Source organism: Pinus tabuliformis, chromosome 2_1 (genome assembly GCF_031772625.1).
Source record: "Pinus tabuliformis cultivar Carrire ecotype Pingquan chromosome 2_1, CPIR1, whole genome shotgun sequence".
Lineage (NCBI taxonomy): Eukaryota > Viridiplantae > Streptophyta > Pinopsida > Pinales > Pinaceae > Pinus > Pinus tabuliformis.
In genome coordinates this window covers 405,239,801-405,259,255 of record NC_142299.1, presented here as the reverse complement: position 1 = coordinate 405,259,255, position 19,455 = coordinate 405,239,801, and the positions used below count along the sequence as shown (strand labels likewise).

Below are 19,455 nucleotides of genomic sequence, written 5' to 3'. Positions count from 1 at the left end.
AAAACTGGAACTCAAGAAAACAAGATAAAATGATAAAATCAGAATGGATGACAATCAAGATGAAAATGATTCCAAATTTAGAAATAAATATTCATTATTACAAACTTACAAATAAATAATTGCAAACTTAAAAATTTATAAGACAATCAAAATAAGGATGACTTCAGATATACAAAAAGATACTTTGGATACTCTGGTCTTGAAGGTTAAGTAACAAACAAACTGGTCGTTGGGCAGTTCCTAAAACGCCATGGATGGAAAGGATCTGCCATATTTGTGAGAATAGGAGCATCGAGGATGAAAACCACTTCCTCTTAGAGTGCCCTGCATACAACCACATTAGATCTCAATTTCACAACCTTTGTTACAATACTGACCTTCCTAGCCTTTTACAATGCCAAAATTATAGTGAACTCGGGAGGCTTCTCTCCAAGCTTTTTGAGCATAGGAATAAAATCTTAAATCAAAATAAATAATTTGTCTTTTTAGGTCCGATAGATCATTATTTGGTCTCAGCGGACGTTAACCATCATCATCATCATCATCATCATCAAAAACTTACATATAAATATTCATGTTTTAAGTTTAAAATAAAAAACAAAATAGATACTTATTTTTAAATTTATGTTTATTGTAAATTTAAAGATACCATCTTTCATATCATTATCAAATTTCAAAATATTTCCAAAATCTACCATTGACATAAAGATACCCATAACTATGGTAATTTTTAGAACATTACTACCCACTTACTACTCCACTAATGATTGACTGAACCAAAATAGTTGAAGTCTCCGTTTTACCACCAGATGTGCTGGGACCCAGAATTATGGGTGCATCGGCTTATTTACATAAATTGGGGGAAGAGCAGCTTTCAACGCTGGTGCTATATGTCGCTAATAAACAGAGGTTTGAAATATCAAAGTATACTTAGACATCTTAGTCTCTTAGGTTAAACCCATACAATCACTAAGATTTCTTATTTTGATGCAGGGTATGGAGGAGTTAGAACTAGCAATTGTCCTAAAAGGTACAAAGAGAGGTTGATAGGATTATTAAATTGGAATTGTTGAATTTCTCTAGAAGAGATGTTGGTTCAAGCCTAACAGATGATTGTTTTTTATTATTGTAAAATTATATTGATAATTCATTGGTTTTATTTTCAAATGCTTGAAGGAATTTAAAGACCAGGTATAGAATTGCTTTGTGGGATTTGATCCCAAAATCATTGATTTGTAGATATATACTCAATGAAATGTTAATTGGTTGAAACCCTGCACAAATGTTTGATATAAGAAAATAAGCCTAAGAGGTTGAAAGGCTTAATTGGTTTGTGGAAAACCTTGTTTTCTTGGACTCGATGAATTACTTAAATATAGATGAGAAGGAATTTTTTAGTTTTGTGAATTACTAAAATATAGATGAGAGGGATTTCTAAGTTTAATGACATAAATCTAGTCCCATTTTGTAATAAGGATTGAGCACTTTACTCATAAATTAAAATGAGTTGCAATATACCATAATACAACTGACGATGATTATTTAATGATTTGCAATACACCATATTACAATTGGTAATGATCATTTGGACATTTATGGGATCATTTACTTGGTGTAATATCATGGTAAGTATCATCACTTACTAGAATTGGTGAACACTAGTTGTATAGATATCCTACATGTGTAAGATTGTTAATTATCATGGTTGTTTTGTTCTTTGTATAAATGTCCTACATGTGTAAGATTGTTAATTATCATGGTTGTTTTGTTCATGTTAATGTGGTTTTTTATTTAAAAACATATGCCTCTTACAATTTGACATAATATAATTTTTTTGTTTGAAAATATATAATGAAATTTGCATTATATATGAAAGGTTATCAACCTCAAATCAAATTATTTTTAAACAAACCTAAAAAAACACTAACTCCCTCAAATTTACAACATCAACTTAAGAAGAAGCGCCACTAAAATGAAGAAGGAATTTTCATTTTTAATTTATGGAAACTCATGATTCGCTATGTTAATAAATCCAAAACATTCTTAATGTAAATACACATTTAGATGAAAAGGATAAAAAAAATAACATTGTAACATATTATAAGCTCACAGATATATCAAAGTTAGAGATATGTATAGAGTACATTACAACATCACGTTGAAACCAAAAATACTCTTCTCATGATTATGCTCACGAATCACAATAAATGTGTCTCTAGTCAATATCTGCTCGCCATCGTGCTGAGTGTCACCAGCTCATGCCGATATGATGTCCTTCAGATGGGGCCTGAGCTCATGGTTCAAGAACTCATTGTATTCTAGCGTATCCCCAACGATCTTACGAAACTCCACCAGAAGCACCGAGTTCGTGACTTCAAAAATCTCGGCATCAATACTAAAATGTCCCTTCTACCCCTGCTCGAACCTCTGCAATTGCGCCTTAAACTCCTTTGCCTTGTTAAAGTTGAATCCGAAAATCTTGGTAGCCTGCTCCATCTTCGACGTTATGGTCGGAGCCGACTAAGTCGAAGTGAACCTTGATTCTTCCTCGTCCTTAATGGCATTGTCGTTGAACAGCCCGGAGAGACTGAACCAAACATTATATATTTTGATTACATAGATTCTATAAACCAAAATATTAATAATATCTAAATACAAACCTCTCATACCTAATGCAGTGAAAAGGAGTTTACAACATTATTTTACAAAAAAAACTACTACATTTCAAAAAAAGGTGCAAAGAGAGGCTGATAAGATTGGTAAATTGAAATTATTGAATTGGAAAATTTGTACTTTGTTTTGAAATAATAATTGTTATATTGTTATATTTGTGTTAAGTTGGTAATACAAAATAAAACTAATAATTAAAATATTAAGATGATGAAAGTTGATTGACATATAATTTATCACTTATTTTATCAATGAAAAATTTAAAGTCATTATGAATAAATATTGATTTTGTAGAATGGGCAATTTCTACTAAGAGGAAACCGTAGGTAAATATTACTTTTGCGTCATTTTGGGTTATTATTATTATTATTTTTTTTGTAAATGTTTGATATGGTGGCATTCAAAATGTGTGTTGTATTCTTATTCTCATTTATATTTTCTATTATTGGTGATTATCTCATTTAGGAAATTATCTATAATTCTTGTAAATCAAGACAATGTATAATTACTCTACATCAAGTTGAACTTGGCCTAGAGGATGACAAATTAGAAGAATCCTATTATTGTTGTATATTGGTTGCTTCAATAGTAGTTTTTGGATGATATTGTTTGCTTAAAGAGATATTTTCTTAATGTACCACAATTAGTTGCCATAGGTTCTATCATAGTGCATAGCATTCTACATATGCATTTATGGAGTAACTAAAAAGGTAGAAGAAAATATGAGATGAATTGATTCAAAAGAAACATGTAGACTAAAAAGGTAGAAGAAAAATTGAGATGAATTGATTCAAAAGAAACATGTAGAAGAAAATGAGATGAACTGATTTAAAAGAAAGACCTATCAACCTAACTAAAAATATTAATTTTATTATTATCGGCCTAAAAATATATTATTATTATTATTATTATTAAATTATGAATTTATATTATTGACTTTATTCATAAAATGCAAATAAATTAGTTGAAATTAGATCTACAACAAAAAGTAAGGTTGGCCTGATGAAAAAGTCAATAATAGCATCCAAAAATCAATATTGTCTATCACATACATAAAAATTGATTTTTATTTTTTCATAATATAATGTACAAATTTTGCTTTAACCAATATACAAAATCTTTGCAAGTTCCAGTCATCTGCCATTGTGGAGTTCCATAATGAGATTCCTCGGGTAATCATCCGGATTGTGGAGTTCCATAATGATATTCTTGGCATTAAAATGTGAGGTTAGTCATAAAATGTGATTTCATATGGTGCATAGAAATGTGAGGTTATATGGTGCACAAATGCCTAATTTATTATTATTATTATTATTAAGAAAGAAATAGTAATTAATTTTATCAAAACTTTATTGTAAATTTTAAAAATAAAAAATAAATGACCACACACTAAAATAATTGGCTTCCTCTCACATGTCAACCTCGTATTACCTTTCAACATGTGTTCAAGTTGACTAATTTTTCCAAGTTTCACAATTGTAATTGAACAAAGAAAACTTCATAGTCCCTTCCTTGGAAAACAACAATCTATGAGCCAAGATAAAAAGCTCAACAATCTCACAATATCTTTCTTTTATTCATAGACAAATTTCAACCTCATTTTGTATTAAACATTCTCTATATATTTTAATAAAAATGTTAAACATCACATATATAGTTTCTTTTACACAGTCATCATAAATTTCATGTGTTAGATCTGTTGCATGTCAGTATATTATCAAAATTTACTTAGATGACACAATTACCTTAGAGCAGTATCTAATTCTAATAGACACTATATCATTTTCCATTCCTTGGTTGACCACAAGAATTGAAGTTTATTTCCTTCTTCCATAATTCTGACAGTACTATTTGGATGCATTATTATAAAGCTAAGCTAAAAACATTTCACTGAAAATAAATTTGCAGGAGTTCCACAAACTGTGAATTTCATACCAAGTTTGGCATAATTTTGGTGATAGTATTTTATGGGTGGGTAAATTCATTTATCTGGTAATAGTATTTTATGGGGTGGCTAAATTAGTTTTTCTATTCAACATTGAAGTTGGAGTTCGCAAGATCATGCAAGGACCATTCAAGTTTAAGTTCGCAAGATCATGACCAAGTTTGGCATAATTTTGGTGATAGTATTTTATGGGTGGGTAAATTCGTTTATTTGGTAATAGTATTTTATGGGGTAGTTAAATTAGTTTTTCTATTCAACATTGGAGTTGGAGTTCGCAAGATCATGCAAGGATCATTCAAGTTTAGACAAGTTTTGAATAATTTTGGCGATGATAATATTCTATAAGTGAGTAAATAATTTGTAAATGATTTTTCCATCAACATTAAAGTTGGCAGATCTAACAAGATCATTCATGTTTGGACAAGCTTTGAACAATCCTAGCGATACTAGTATCTTATAAGTGAACAAATGATAATGATTCTTCCATCCAACATCGAGACTGACTGCTCTCAGCCTAATTAAAAAAAACAAATATCCTTTACCAGAGGCCGGCTGACGGGACTACTTTGCAAGAGTCTGATCGATTGATTCATAAGAAAAAGATGAAGTCCCAAAATGCCAGGTATGAGTATAAATTATAATATAATATGTGGTGACAATCCACCAACATCCCCCGATGAATCTGTACCATTTTAACCTGCATTTTGCGCCTGTGGTGTTTCTTCCCCCGGTACACTGTGTTTCAGATGCATCTAGTGGGAGTTTATTGACTCATATCGAATCTAAATACACAAGATAGACGAGGTTTGAGGGGGAATAATGGCTCGAGGGAGGAACTTAGTCCGTAGATGAACAGTATAATAGGACCAAAGCCCTCAACATTCGTCCATGTCTTCTGTTATTCCCTTAATGTCTCTATAGCGCAGCTATATATAAATATTGATAATGCATACAGGTATATATGCCCACAAATAAGCTTTTGGGTTGGCTAAAGTAGAATGATCACATTTATTTTCATTGAATGTGAGGGAGCGTCTGAGGGTTTCTTTTTCAAAAAAGTCCATGAAAATAAAAGAAATATGCTTAGATTCATATGGGTGTCTCAGGTGTAAGATGAACTCGAGGGTTTTGGGAAGCACACACACAGAAACCCAGTTTGCACCCAATTGCACTCTGGGCTTCGTACAAAATACAAAAAACTAAATCGATAATATCACACGCTTACCTTAAGACCCTGACTTTCACTGTTCCCTTCGCTGCTGGGTTAGAGATGCAAAGCATTCTTCCAATTGTGGACCGGACGCGAACGGATCCCATGATATCCTCCACCCTCTTTGTCCTCAGCCCCCTAGATGTCCATGACAGTTGCAACCAGCGGAAGATGTACATATGTCACGGTATGTCGAAACATAAAATCTCAGCGTAAGATGTGATGTGAGGTGTAAAAATGTCACGCGTAATGTCCATGACAACTGCAACCAACGGAAGATGTACAGATGTCACGGTATGCCGAAACATAAAATCTCAGCGTAAGATGTGATGTGAGGTGTACAGAAATCACAATATGAATGTGAAATCAAATCAAATTCTTTTTCAACGAAATCTAATCCTTTTTAAAATCTTCTTCAAATACGTGAATGGTCCAAAAGCTTTTCCTTCCGCAAATTAATTAATTATTATATCCCAACCAACCAGTAGATATTGTATTGGGTCTCTAGTCAAATCAGTTTGGTTCGACCAAAAATGTAATGCAATAATGTAATATTTTTATAGTTTAATCTTCAAAAGCTTATATTATTGGTTTTTTTTTATAAAATCAGTTTGGATGGACAAAAAAATCTAATCTACAGTTTAATATTTAAAAATAATTTAATTTATCCATATTCAATTGCAGTTGTCTATAACGCGACTTTTTGAAAGCTTTTCCGGCGGGTTTTTCCGGTCGAAATCCGGCAGGAATTTATTGGAATCGCAAGTTTGATAGCTAGTTTCTGCACAATGAAAGCGTCCTAGGGGTTTTCAAGGGTGCTGAATCCAACTATGCAGTTAAAAAACCATTTTAACTGCAACAAATCAAGATTTAACCTCAATTTCTTCCGCCGGATTCCGTCACTGGAATCTCCAAAAAGTCGCATTATAGACAACTCCTATTCAATTTGATAAGTTTAATATTTAAAAATAATTTAATTATGTATTTGAAGTTGTAACAAAAATTACAAGTATGCATTTATGGCAAATTACATGCTATTCCAGTATTACAATTTTTTTATTTTTTTGGCGCCAAAATGGTCCTTGAAAATTTAATTTAGTCGGTGGTGTGGATTTGAAATGATAGCACTGATCTGGATTTCCTGCAAATTCATATATTTAATGTGCTCAAATTTCTACACAGATTTATTACTATTAATGTTGATTTATTTATTTAATATTAATGTTGGGGTTGTTTTTTTCTCAATAAGGTAACCATTATTAAAGAGAAAAAGAATAGCTTTTAGGAAAAATTTGTAGGGTTCAAGTATCATAATTACAAATTTTGTTTTTCTGTTGAGCAGTTATAATATGCTAAAAAGAAGAAGGATACTTAGGTGGAGGTATTACTAGGCGTATCAAAAGTGATTGGAATCTGGATAGAAAAGTTCAAAAAATCTTGCAGTAGCCATGTTTGAACCATGTTTTTGATGGTAGAAGTACATTCAGCACTATCAAAAACCTCTTGAGTACCCAAAATCCCTTCCAATTTTATCAAAATCTAGATTTACAAAAATCCCTATTTCAGGGCAGAAAAAGTGTAATATTATTTATATAAGAGATATAAAAGAGTCTGCATGGTACAAAATAGACAGGATATACATATGTTGCTTCAGAAAAAGCAACAGTTCGACAAAAACTAGAAAGACATAGACTCCGATATATCAGTAGATCATAGATCAGCATATATCGGATATGTTCAAGAACAAAAAAACTAGATCAGAGGAACCATATCATCCTTCGCCAGGATAATTGAGATAAACTTAAACTGACTGCCATACCCAGGAAAAGATCAGCGGGATGAAAGGACCTGTACATAAAACCCAAAAATCTCATAGCATATGGAGTATAAAACCTTTCGACTGTTGAAGGAACAGCATATATAAAAACAGAAATAATACATATGAAAATTGATGACTAATAGAAAGGAGGGAGAAAGTCCTGTATGCAGATATTTATGCCATCTGAGAAAACCTGTAAGTGCCACAACTCTGGATCATCCAAAAGGCCTTTTTTAGAAAGACAGTCGGCTTCTTGGTTTAGCTCCCTGCGAATGTGATTGATAGAAACACCATTTAAAGAGTTCCATAAAAAACGGATCCGATCCAGCCAGCCGGCGAGATGAGATTTTGAGATGGAATTTTTTCCGGCAACAAAATTAATTAGCACTTGGGAGTCACCATATATAGAGACATCATGGAGATCTAAAAAGAGACAAAAACACAAGAGACCAGAGAGGGCCATCGCTTCTGCCATCATGTTGGTCCCTCTTCCTCCGTTCCAATGAATGGAGAAAGAACATCCTTTGTCAGGCACTATATGAAAACCGCAGCCGCACATACCTTTCTGTTCGGCCCCATCAAAAAAAGCCCTTGGCAGAGAGGAAGGCATCTTTTGAGGAGGTGAAACTTGAGACATATTTGACAAAGGGGAGGGAGTAGGAATATCTTCGAAAAAAGCGCAGATATTGGAGAAAATATCCATCAGCGGAGATCTTTTATTGTTGAAAATATAGTCGTTTCGCCACCTCCAAATACACCACAGTGCAATAATAAAAATGGATCGCCAAGGAACTTTTTGCCCACTGCACCAAAAGAAAGCATCCCTGATCGTCGAGGGAGGATCGAAATGAAATCCATAAAACTTTTCCAAGAGCATCCAAATCCGCCGAGCTTCCTTACAGAGTAAAAAAAGGTGAAGGTTGTCCTCCTCTGCAGAACTACATAAGGGACATATACCAGGTCCAAGCCAACCACGTTTTTTTAAATTCTCCCATGTCAGATTTTTATTATGAAAAGTCAGCCAGGCAAAAAACACCATTTTAGACTGACAACCAGATTTCCAGAAAATGCCCGGGAAGGCATTGTTACACAGTTGCCGACCCTCAGATAACAAAAGCCGATATATATCCTTAACACAGATGGAGTCCATCCTATCAGAGATCCGCCAAGTAAGGAAGTCGTGGTCAGAGGATCTAAAAAACCCACCATTCCTGAGCTTAGTTTTAATATGGTCCCATGATAAAGCAATGTCCGCCTGCATATTCAAACAAGAAGCCTCGTACCAGATGGGAAAAGGGCCATTCCATTTGTTTATCAGGCCATCCCAAAAGAAAATGCCCTTCCTGTGCAAAAATTCCAATAAAGATCCAGGAATGTCAATCTCCTCCTTTCCACACAGAAAAGAGTCTCTTCCAATCATGATCCTGTCTCCCGTTTGAAACCGCCATATCAGATTCTTCCGGATCAATGCCTCGACTTTCCTCAGACTCAACCAAATCAGAGATCCATGAGCCGGCCCAATGCTTCCTTTTCTGATCCAATATGAAAGGTCTTTTCTTCCCAGATATTTGTCCTGAATGATCGAACCCCATATGCCATGATCACATATACCCCTCCAAAAAGACTTGCAGAGCAAAGCCTTTCCAAAAGATCGCATGTCTAAGAGACCCCAGCCACCATGACTTTTTGGAGCTGATATAAAAGAGAGTTTCGAGAGATGATACTTCCTTTTTCCATGTTGTCCTCCCCATATAAAATTGGCAGTGAGTCTGTTCATCGATTGAATGATGCTCGAGGGAAGATAAAAAAGGTGAGCCCAGTAAATAGCCAGTTGATTTAGAACTGATTGCGCCAAAACAACCCTTCCCGCCAAAGAAAGACATCTGAATTCCCACGATGAGATTTTCTTGAAATAACGATCGGGAATCCATAGCCAATCGGATCTGGAATAGCAGTGGGTTTTTAACAAGAAACCCAGATATTTGATACCCAAGCCAATAGGTTGCACTTCGTAACCAAATAGATCCGACAACCATGCCAAATCTTCTTGATCACTATCACTGTGATATATAACAGACTTCGATCAATATCCCTATATGATAACTATAATCTAGATTTACAAAAATCCCTTTCAATTTTATCAAAATCTTAGAAAAAATCTATAATTTTCCCGGGAAAAACAATCTGTTTAAACTACCCCGAAAACAAAATTGCGGCAAATCTAAATATTTGCTTTCCACAGTTTTTAAGTTTCAAACTATATTTTTGTACCCAACACCTACTACATAACCTCGGATTCGACCTTAATGGCTTAAATCACTTGTTGACCTCTTCATATTGGTGTCCGCTTTTTGAGCCACCAGATTGTTGCTGCACGCTCTTCACCTACTCTCAAAGATGCTGCAAATGTCAAAATGCGGCGATATTATTTATTATGTTTGCTCAGATTTATTTATTTAATTTATTTTAATATCAAACAATGAAGCAAATTTGTTGAATAAGTTGTATCCGGGAAGATTAAGAAGGCTGCCGGGCAAATATTTATATGTACTCTTATATGGGCCTAGCCTTATCTATCTATGTAGTACGTTGTTCAATTCTCCAATAATACAAGGCTGCCTGCTTTAAAGGCAATTCTTTTTCTAACCATAAATACCGAAAATTACATTCTTGCAAAATTCATGCATTTAAATTTAATTTTTTTCAAATTCAAACCTTTTTCGCATTTTCCTATTTCCTATTGATGTTAGAAATTTCGTAGTATTATTATGATTTTCATGATTTAAACTTTGTCACGTTGTTTTCTAGAGAGGTTAAAAGCAGATTTATGAATTAAAAGAAATCTAATGGTGATGAGACACCGAATTGTTGCTATATTTTTTAATCAAAAACTTTAATAATTAATAAATTTCTCAAAAACTTTTCTATTTCATAAAATTGTGGATGATGTTTTTGAAGTATTATTAAATCAAAATTGTACTCAGAAGTAACTTGTATTACAATGCTTTTCATGTATTAAGTGTATTATGTATTAGTTATATTTAAGCTAAGTGACAGGGACTAGCTACTATGTAGCATTTGTTAGAAATGTTATTTAATTTATGGAGACTTTTCATATTTAATTTATTTTATAGAAGAAAATAGTTTTGTTCATTTTGGATTAATTATTATTAGAAACATTGTCCATAAGTTCGTGGGTAAGACTGGGTACACTTTTAAGACACTCTTAGACATCAAGTTATCGGTTCAATTCCCCTTCCTATTAGGGTGTTATATTTGATTTATTTTATAGAAGAAAATAGATTTTTTCATCTTTAATTAATTATTATTAGAAACCTTGTTCATAAGTTCTTGGATAGCCGGTGATTAGGTACATTTTTAAGGCTCCTAAATGTTAAGTCCCTCCTATTCCCCTCTTATTTGGGTGTTATTTTTGGACATAACTAGAATATATGTCATATATATATATATATATATATATATATATATATAAGATTTCTTAACTGATTTATGATATTTTATTATATTTAATTTATTTTCTAAAGCAAAGTAGATTTTTTTTGTGAAGTTTTATTTTCCTTTATAAATAATAGTAATAATAATAATAATAATAAATTAATAGATGATTAAATGTCTTATTCCATTTATCAAGTCTTTTCATATTTGTTTTATTTTCTAAATGAAAATAGAGTTTTTTTTTAATAGGTTTCATTTTTCTTTATATATAAAAATGGATTAATGAAAAGGTAGGATTTAAAGCCTATCTCTTTACACGCTATTAATAAGTTATTTTAAATCACTAGGATTTAACTTTTGTGTTTAACATTATTATTTAACACTTAAAATAAAAATAAAAAATTGTTTTTTAATTATATTTTGAAATAAACGAAATGGAATATTGTCATAAAAGATTTATATTTTTATAATTAAATATTTATTACAAATAGATATATAATACTTACAAATATAGTAAATATGATTAAGAGTAAATTTCAAGTAAATTTACAATCTTAAGCATTAATAAAATAATTGATCATTTACAAATAATATAATTTTATATATACATTATATTTATTTTACAAATAATATAATTTTACATATACATTATTTTCATTTGGTAATAAAATGTGGTTTATGTAATGATAAATTCATTCTAAATAAATTAAAAAATTTATGATATATGTTGTTTTAAAAACAAATATATTTCTTTACATAATCTAAAAAATAATTTAAATACGATGAAAAAAGAGATGGCGAGAGAAAAAAACTATTAAGCATTCACTACAAAAATAAAATGGGCATTCACTAAAATGATTTAGCCCGAGACTAAACTCAAACCTTAAAAACAGAGACGCGAAGGAAATAGTAAGAGGACTCCCCGACAAAACTAAGTCATCCCCAAAACCCCCCAAAGCCCCATGATATATATTGTATATTAAATTATAGTGTAACTGTGAAATATTTAGTAAAATTAAGTGATTATAATATACATTATGTCAGAGAGATTGGTATATGTTAACATCATTGATTCTACTTATACTCATAATAATGGAGGTATTTTACTGTTTTTTCCGACGTTTTAAAAAGAGTTTAGCTGTATAATGAATATAATGATACGTAAAAGTATAGTAAAAGTATAGTTAATATATATGGGTTAATGTTATTTATTAAAAAAATATATATATTAATTAATTTCATCATATTTAATTAAATATTATTTTTAATTAAATTATAAAATTTATTTCAGTCTTGTTCTTGTTTATTATAATTTATTTTTTAATTAGATTTTATTTATTATAAATTAATATTTTAATTAGATTTTAAAATTTTAAGTTAAAGAATATCAGGTATACATTATTATGAGTTTTTTTTGAAATTAAGTGTTTTGAATTTATATCAAACTATCTAAGTTTTATATATATTAGTTGTTATAGGTTAACATCATTGACTCTATTAATATTTATAATAATAATACTTATAATAATAAATATAAGTTAAAGATTAACAAAATTATTTAGATTTTATTGTTTTGAAATTAAAGTTAACTTATTTTTCCTACCATATTTGCAGCCCCCGTAGGTTGTTGACTTTATATTCATTGAGTCAAGTACCAAATATTTATTTTTTGAATGAACCAAAGTAAAAATTTAACAAATTAATTTTTTATTGTTTTCTAATTATTTAATTTAGATTTATTTGTCATATAATTTATTGTTTATTGGTAGATTTTATTGCTAAATGCCTCAATTGACACACTTTCTACAAAAATATAGGTTCCCAAAAATTCATATCACCAAGCTGTAAAATACAGCCATCTCATATATATATTAGACTTGTCTATGGAAAAAATCATTCTAAAATATTTCAATGAATAATCTTCTATAGTGTTTTCTAGACAATTGAACTTGAACCATTAATGAAAACCTTCCATTTACATGCTAAAATAAATACATCTCAATTTAATGAAAACCTTCCATGTAAATGCTAAAATAAATACATCTCAATGCACTTATTTCTATGAACAAAGAAGAATTAATGGCCCAAAAAATGGAATCGATGGTATGTTGCGCCTTAATGCTTGGTGTATAACTATTTTCTAGTTGTGCAATTTGGCCGATCACTCTATAAATAATAATTATTTAATTTAATAGGTATAACAATTAATCTTCATACTTACAACTAATTTTCATGTGAGCTAATTTGGCAAAGGTAGGCACTGAGTTTAAATAATCACGGTGAAATCCGTTCTAGCTTTGTTTATATTTATGTTGTGTAGTGTTGTGATTAGTGTGAAATTTGATTTTGAAGATATTTTAAGCAATTGTTCAAATTATACCATCTTCTTTTATTATTAACATAATTTAGTTTAGATTAATTTTTAAAATCAATAATGTTTATTTTAAATAAATATAATTTAATTTAGAAAATAAATTATATTAATAATAAAAGAAAATGGATAAATAAAAAAGTAAGATTTAAAACCTACTTTTTTCCACACTATTAATAATTTATTTCAACTAACTACAATTTAGTTTTTGTTTTTGTGCAAACATGATTATTTAACACTTAAATAAATAAATAAAATTATAAATAAAAAAAGATTGGATTATATTTTAAAATCAATTAATAGAATATTTTTATAAAAGTTTTAAATTTCCGTGATTTAATAATAGATTTCATGTAAATTTACAACCTTAAGTATTAATAAAATAATTAAACATATTACAGATATTCTAAATATATATCTATATATATATTTTCATTTCGCATGTTTATGTAATTAAGATGGATAATAAAATGTGGTTTGTAAGAAGCAAATAGATTTCTTGGCATAACCTAGAAAACAATTTGAATTTGAATAAAGTGAAAGAAGAAACAAAGAGATAGTGACCCGTGAGCATTCTCTTCTCTAATAAAATTAGTGTGAAATAGTCACTCTCGAGCATTCACTACACTATTTATTCAATTTTAAAAAAATGTGTTTTATGCGGAGCCATATAAATGTTAAACAAATTAGAAAGTTACACATCATAACGTTTGTAATATATGTTGTTTTAAATAAAATATATTTCTTTGCATAATGTAAAAAACAATTTGAATGCGAGATAGCTACCTCTTTACTATAAAATTTAAAGAATTATTGTTTAAAAATGCATCTATAAAATTAGGAATAATAAGATGTTAAAGTTAATGGTAGGAATGCATTGTGTCAATCCATTCTTTTATATTAATTAAGTTAATGTTGTTAGTTTGTAGCATTAATTTATAGTTATATCATCAGTATCTTCTAGGTTGATACCATTGTCATAAAACGATACTCTATTACGTGGTATATGTATGTGCTCTAATTAATAAAATTTCTTAGTTACATAGTTATTTTATTTTTCTATGTTGTCTTTGTTTTTCTTGTTTTGTTAGAGGTGGTGTGACATGTGAGAAACAATATTGAAGCATTGTCCATTGGAAGTTGTGCAAGTTGGACTTTCTATGTTGTAGCCATAGGTTCATAGAATCTATTGCATGAAGTATAGAACCAACCACATGAGGCATGTGATGTATGTAACTACATCTAATGCTTTTAGAAATATCGTCTAGTGCTTCCTACAACTCTTGCAGCTACATGGACTATTTGGTGATAGTGCTATTGTAGCCATTGAGCAACTATCCTCCATAGATATATTTACACATTTCTCTGCTTTCTCTTCTAGATCTAGGATATTTATGAGGGAATCCAGAGTAAATATCAACTTCAAATATGACCCCAAATTCTATACCTCACAGTGAACGATCTACTCTTGAATCTTTATAGCCAATTCTATCTGATGGGGAAAATAATCAATGAGGGAGTTAATTTCTTCTGCATTAATCAACAAGGATTTATTTGTAATGGGGATCATGAGATTCTCATCCCACTAAGGGTTTGCATCACACTCAAAATCGACCCTAGTGTAGAACTTGTAATGGGGATCGTCGCACAGACCAATGGGTGAGCTATCATTCTTAGCTCTGAGATAAATTTTATTTTTTTTTGTCAGGACTTTTGGCTGATTATGATCCTCAGTCAACTCAATATTCCTGGAGCTAGTTTCCATGTAGTAGGCGTTATCATGGAGGGTTGTAATTCTCATGATTTGAAATTCTAGATTTGTTTTATTAGCATTATGGTTTTCATTTTCGATTTTGCCTCTACAAACTTAGGACTTTGTGGAGGTTTGATAGATTTAGGAGTGCTAATTCCATAATCAGAGGTGTCAATATCAGATTTTGGGCTCCTAATTTCTAATTTTAGTATCCTCCTAGGGGTTGCAAGTTGAGTTGTTGATTGCATCAAATTGGAATCAGTTGTTTGAATGCCAATTCATTTGTTTGAATATTTCCTTGATTGAGTGATTATGTTGAATATTTTCGTGAGAAAATTTTGATATATTATATCTAAGAAATCTCTTTCCTTAAGAGAGTTTGTATTTTTCGTGATTTTCAATATCTCCCCCAGTAGAGAAACCCATACCAAAATTTGTGTGGCATAATTCGCTAAGGAGGTTGAAACCGCAATGTGCAGCTAAGTTAATATGGCCAAAGGAGAATGAGGTGCCACAAAATTCATTTCTTTTGAAGATCCCTAAAAGAAGAGAAGATGTGTAGGGTTACAATAGGTTTAACAATGAGATAAACAAGTGTGGATATCAGAACTGAGATAAACAATTGTGGATATCTGAACTAAGATAAGCAATTTCGATATATGTAAGAAAATGGATTAATAGATTAATTATTACTAGAAATAGTATTAGTCCCTTCCTTCGCAAGGGGTAGTTTTAGCCTCTTTGTCTAACCCCGATTAATTTTTTTTGTTATGTCTTTTGTTAAATTATTAAAACAATTTTATAGAGTTTGAAAAATGTATTTCTCATTTTCTGATTGGCATAGAGCAATTTTATGGGACTTAACAACCCTCGTGGTGTGCATTTTTATTTTCTTCTGTGTCGGTTCTGAACAAATAATTTTAAAATGAAAAAAGACTAATTTTGTAAATGGCCATTCCAATGTTGAGTACTCTAACACTAACATTGTATGCTTATTTCTCTACCCAATGATGCTATAACCTCATCCTCACATATTCCAACAATACCTCATCGATTGGCAATGTGGCTAGTCTTATGATGGTGTATGCCATGGAAACTTGCATCCATACAAGTAAAGAGCATATATTTGCTTATTTTTTATACTGCTTTGAATCTTTGTGCTATAAAATTCCTAAATGCAGCTCTTACAACAACGACACATGCCCTTGCCCCACTAAAACATATCGGTGCCATGAAAGACAGGAGCTGAGCTAGTTTCAAATTGGAACCGATTGTTTGAATGCCAATTCATTTGTTTGTACGTTTCCTTGATTGATTGATTATGTTGAATTTGTTCTTTGAGTGCCAATTCATTTATTGTATGTTTCCTTGATTGAGTGATTATGTTGAGTTTGTTCTTTGAATGCCAATTCATTTGTTTGTATCTTCCCTTGATTGAGTGATTATGTTGAATTTGTTTGTGAGCAACTTTTGATATATATCTAATAAATCTCTTTCCTTAAGAGAGTTTGATTTTTTGTGATCTTTTGAGTTCTTTAATATCTTCGCAACTAGAGAAACCCAGACCAAAATTTGCAAAAAAAGAACTATTTAAGGCATAATTCGCCAAGGAAGTTGAAGCCACAATGTTGAGCTAAGTTAATATAGACTTAAAAATAAAATTTAATTATTTTTTATTATTTTAGTAGTGTAAGTTGCATAGTATAATAGTTTTTTTTTTAAATGTTTATGTACATTTATCATATATTTAATTTATGTAAATGCACTAGTTTGAAACTAAATTTCCTAAAATTACTTCACCATATAAATTAAAATACTCAAACATCTAGATTTACAAAAAAATTATACTATCAAAAAACATATAGTATAGGCAATGAACATTAAAGAAAAAAACAAACAAAATCATCTAAAATTACTTCAAGTTTTAGATTCACATTTAAAAAAAATATAATTAGTTAAGAAAGTTGAAGTCACAATGTTGAGCTAAGTTAATTTGGACTTAAAAATATAATTTAGTTATTTTTTATGATTTTTTATTATTTCAGTAGTGTGAGTTGCATAGTAAATAGTAAAGTAGTTTTATTTTAATATTTATCATACATTTAATTTATGTAGATGCACTAGCTTGAAACTAAATTTCTTAAACTTGCTTCACTTTATAAATAAAAATACTCAAACACCTAAATAAAATTATACTATAAAAGTAATGTAAAGTAAACAATAAACATTAGAAAAAATTCAAACAAAATCATTTAAAATTACTTCAAGTTTTAAATTCACATTTAAAATTAAAAAAATATATAGTTTTATAAAGATAATTAAATAGTAAAAGATTCACTAAGCCATTCAATCTATAACCAATAAATCTTTATATTTTAAGTAATTTAAAATAAAAAATTAATATAACTAAAATAAAAACAAATTCTAAAAAAATTATAATAAATTCACATTTAAAATTAAAAAAATACATAGTTTTATAAAGATAATATTCACTATGCCATTCAACCTATAACAAATAAATCTTTATATTTTAAGTAATTTAAAATAAAAAATTAATATAACTAAAATAAAAACAAACTCTAAAAAAATTATAATATAATGATTGTTCGATTTTTTTATATTAATTGAATAAAAAATTGAATTAACTCTTAGGGTATCGATGATAATTAAATCAGTGACTTTATGTTCACCAAAAAAAATATAGAGGAATAAAAAATTGAATTAACTCTTAGGGTATCGATGATAATTAAATCAGTGACTTTATGTTCACCAAAAAAAATATAGAGGAGAATTGGACTAAAGACGATCAATATAAAGATGACTTCAGACTTACAAATAGATACTCTGGTCCTGAAGCTTAAGTAACAAACAAAAACTTACATATAGATATTCATGTCCTAAGTCTAAAATAAATCTATATTTATATTTATTGTAAATTTAAAAATATTTCCAAAATATTACTACTTCATGAGCCGAAGAGCCCACTTACTGCTCCACTGATGATTGACTCAACCAAACCAGCTCTTTTACCGCCAGATGGGGCTGTGGTGGGACCCACGGATGCAACTCGATGAATACCATGCTCTGAGAGTCCAAAAATATCATTTTTAGCGCAGCTCGGATCCACGTAAACCTTACACGCCACATCCTCGCACCGATATCTCCAACCACCGCAACGGATGTAACCATCGCAGGCGCTGCAAGTGTATGCTTTCCGCTTTAAATCACCCGTCACAATTTTGAGTTTGTGATTTGCGTGCTCACCGTAGTCGAGTATTTTAGGAAGCGCCATACACAAGGGATGGAACCTTCTGTTATGCCTTTCAGTTTCGAACACAAAACCTTTAATCACCTCGCAGCAGGCACTGCAGTGATGCCTCAGAAACGTCTTGGAACGAAACTTGATGATCACGTCGCTGCGAAACGGGTGTTGGATGTCGTCAAGGAGGGCGGCGCAGACCTCGTGCAGAGTGAAATTCATACAAGAACCAGAAGAAATCTTACACTTGTAACCCCTGTTGGCTCCGTATTCTTTGCATCCGCTGCATGTGTAAGCCGGAAGACCCTCAAACAGCAAGAGCTCATGCTCATGGCGGTTAGCGTTAAACAATACTTCCTCCCCTACCTTTCCCTCTCCCTCTCCCTGCTTTTCATCATCTCTGGCTGTTCGATTTGAATTCGGCTCCGCCATGAAGGAGGCGCACTCTCAATTAATGACAGACCTATTTTCTTTCTCACTAAATGCGGAAGGTCGACGATATTGGGATCGCTGGGCCAGAATTATGGATTCGGCTCCACCATGCAGGAGGCGCAATCTCAATTAATGACAGACATATTTTCTCTCTCAGTAAATGCGAAGGTGGACGATATTGGGATCGCTGGGCCACAATTATGACTGCATCGGCTTATTTATATAAATTCGGCGAAGAGCAGGTTTCAACGCTCGTGCTATATCGCTAATAAACAGCGGTATCAAGTGAGAGGTTGGTATATGTTAACATCATTGATTGATTCTACTTGTAATAAATGGAGGTCAAAGAATACCAAAATTATTTAGATTTTTTTTCCCCTTCCATGGTTTAAGAAAAAGAGTTAGTTGTATCATGAGTATGTATAATTAACATTGGCAAATATAGAGATTAATTTCAAAAATAAATATGTTAATCAATTTTTTAAAATTTAAATCAAACTTATTACTATTTATTATATATTAATCTTTTAATTAGAGTTT

General features: G+C 30.7%; 1 protein-coding gene across 1 annotated transcript; it reads right to left on the bottom strand.

Annotated features, from left to right (window-relative positions):
* Positions 1–18,078: 18,078 nt before the first annotated feature.
* Positions 18,079–18,915, bottom strand: LOC149200599 (uncharacterized). Its single transcript, XM_089399602.1, has one exon. The coding sequence runs from the start codon at positions 18,913–18,915 to the stop codon at positions 18,190–18,192; it is 726 nt and encodes a 241-aa protein (XP_089255728.1). The 3' UTR covers positions 18,079–18,189.
* Positions 18,916–19,455: the final 540 nt, after the last annotated feature.

What these genes read in the sequence shown, in the direction of transcription:
- LOC149200599 (XM_089399602.1), bottom strand. Translation starts at nt 18,915, where the DNA reads ATGGCGGAGCCGAATTCAAATCGAACAGCCAGAGATGATGAAAAGCAG.